Genomic DNA, 431 nt, shown 5'->3' with positions numbered 1-431 from the left:
CGCAGGGCGTCCCGCCGCCGCCGCCGGCGGCCCCCGGCGGGAAGGAGCGCGGCGGCAAGAAGTGCGTGGACAGGTTTAGCCCCGAGTACCGGCAGCGCCGGGAGCGCAACAACATCGCCGTGCGCAAGAGCCGCGACAAGGCGAAGCGGCGCAACCAGGAGATGCAGCAGAAGCTGCTGGAGCTCTCGGCCGAGAACGAGAAGCTGCACAAGAAGATCGAGCAGCTCACCCGGGACTTGACCAGCCTCCGGCACTTCTTCAAGCAGCTGCCCAGCGCCTCCTTCCTGCAGCCCGGCTCGGGCACCGACTGCCGGTAACCGGGGCGGGGGGCGGGGAGCGGGGACGGAGAGACGGACTCCGGGAGACCGTGGATAACAAATACCTCAGGGGGCCGGGCCGAGCCTTCTTCGCCGGGCCGAGCCTTCGCCGGG

General features: G+C 70.5%; 1 protein-coding gene across 1 annotated transcript in view; it reads left to right on the top strand.

Moving 5' to 3' along the window:
- Positions 1–431, top strand: part of CEBPD (CCAAT/enhancer binding protein (C/EBP), delta) — a 1,405-nt gene that overhangs the window by 604 nt on the left and 370 nt on the right. Inside the window, exon 2 of the mRNA XM_010574420.1 lies at positions 7–431. This exon is cut by the window's right edge and continues 370 nt beyond it. Within this exon, the coding sequence (XP_010572722.1) occupies positions 7–317 (311 nt within the window). The 3' untranslated portion in view covers positions 318–431. The remainder of the gene's footprint in view (positions 1–6) is intronic.

This window comes from Haliaeetus leucocephalus, unplaced genomic scaffold, assembly GCF_000737465.1.
Source record: "Haliaeetus leucocephalus isolate CR32 unplaced genomic scaffold, Haliaeetus_leucocephalus-4.0 Scaffold428, whole genome shotgun sequence".
NCBI lineage: Eukaryota > Metazoa > Chordata > Aves > Accipitriformes > Accipitridae > Haliaeetus > Haliaeetus leucocephalus.
Note: the sequence above shows the minus strand (reverse complement) of the source record. Positions and strands in the feature narration are given on the sequence as shown.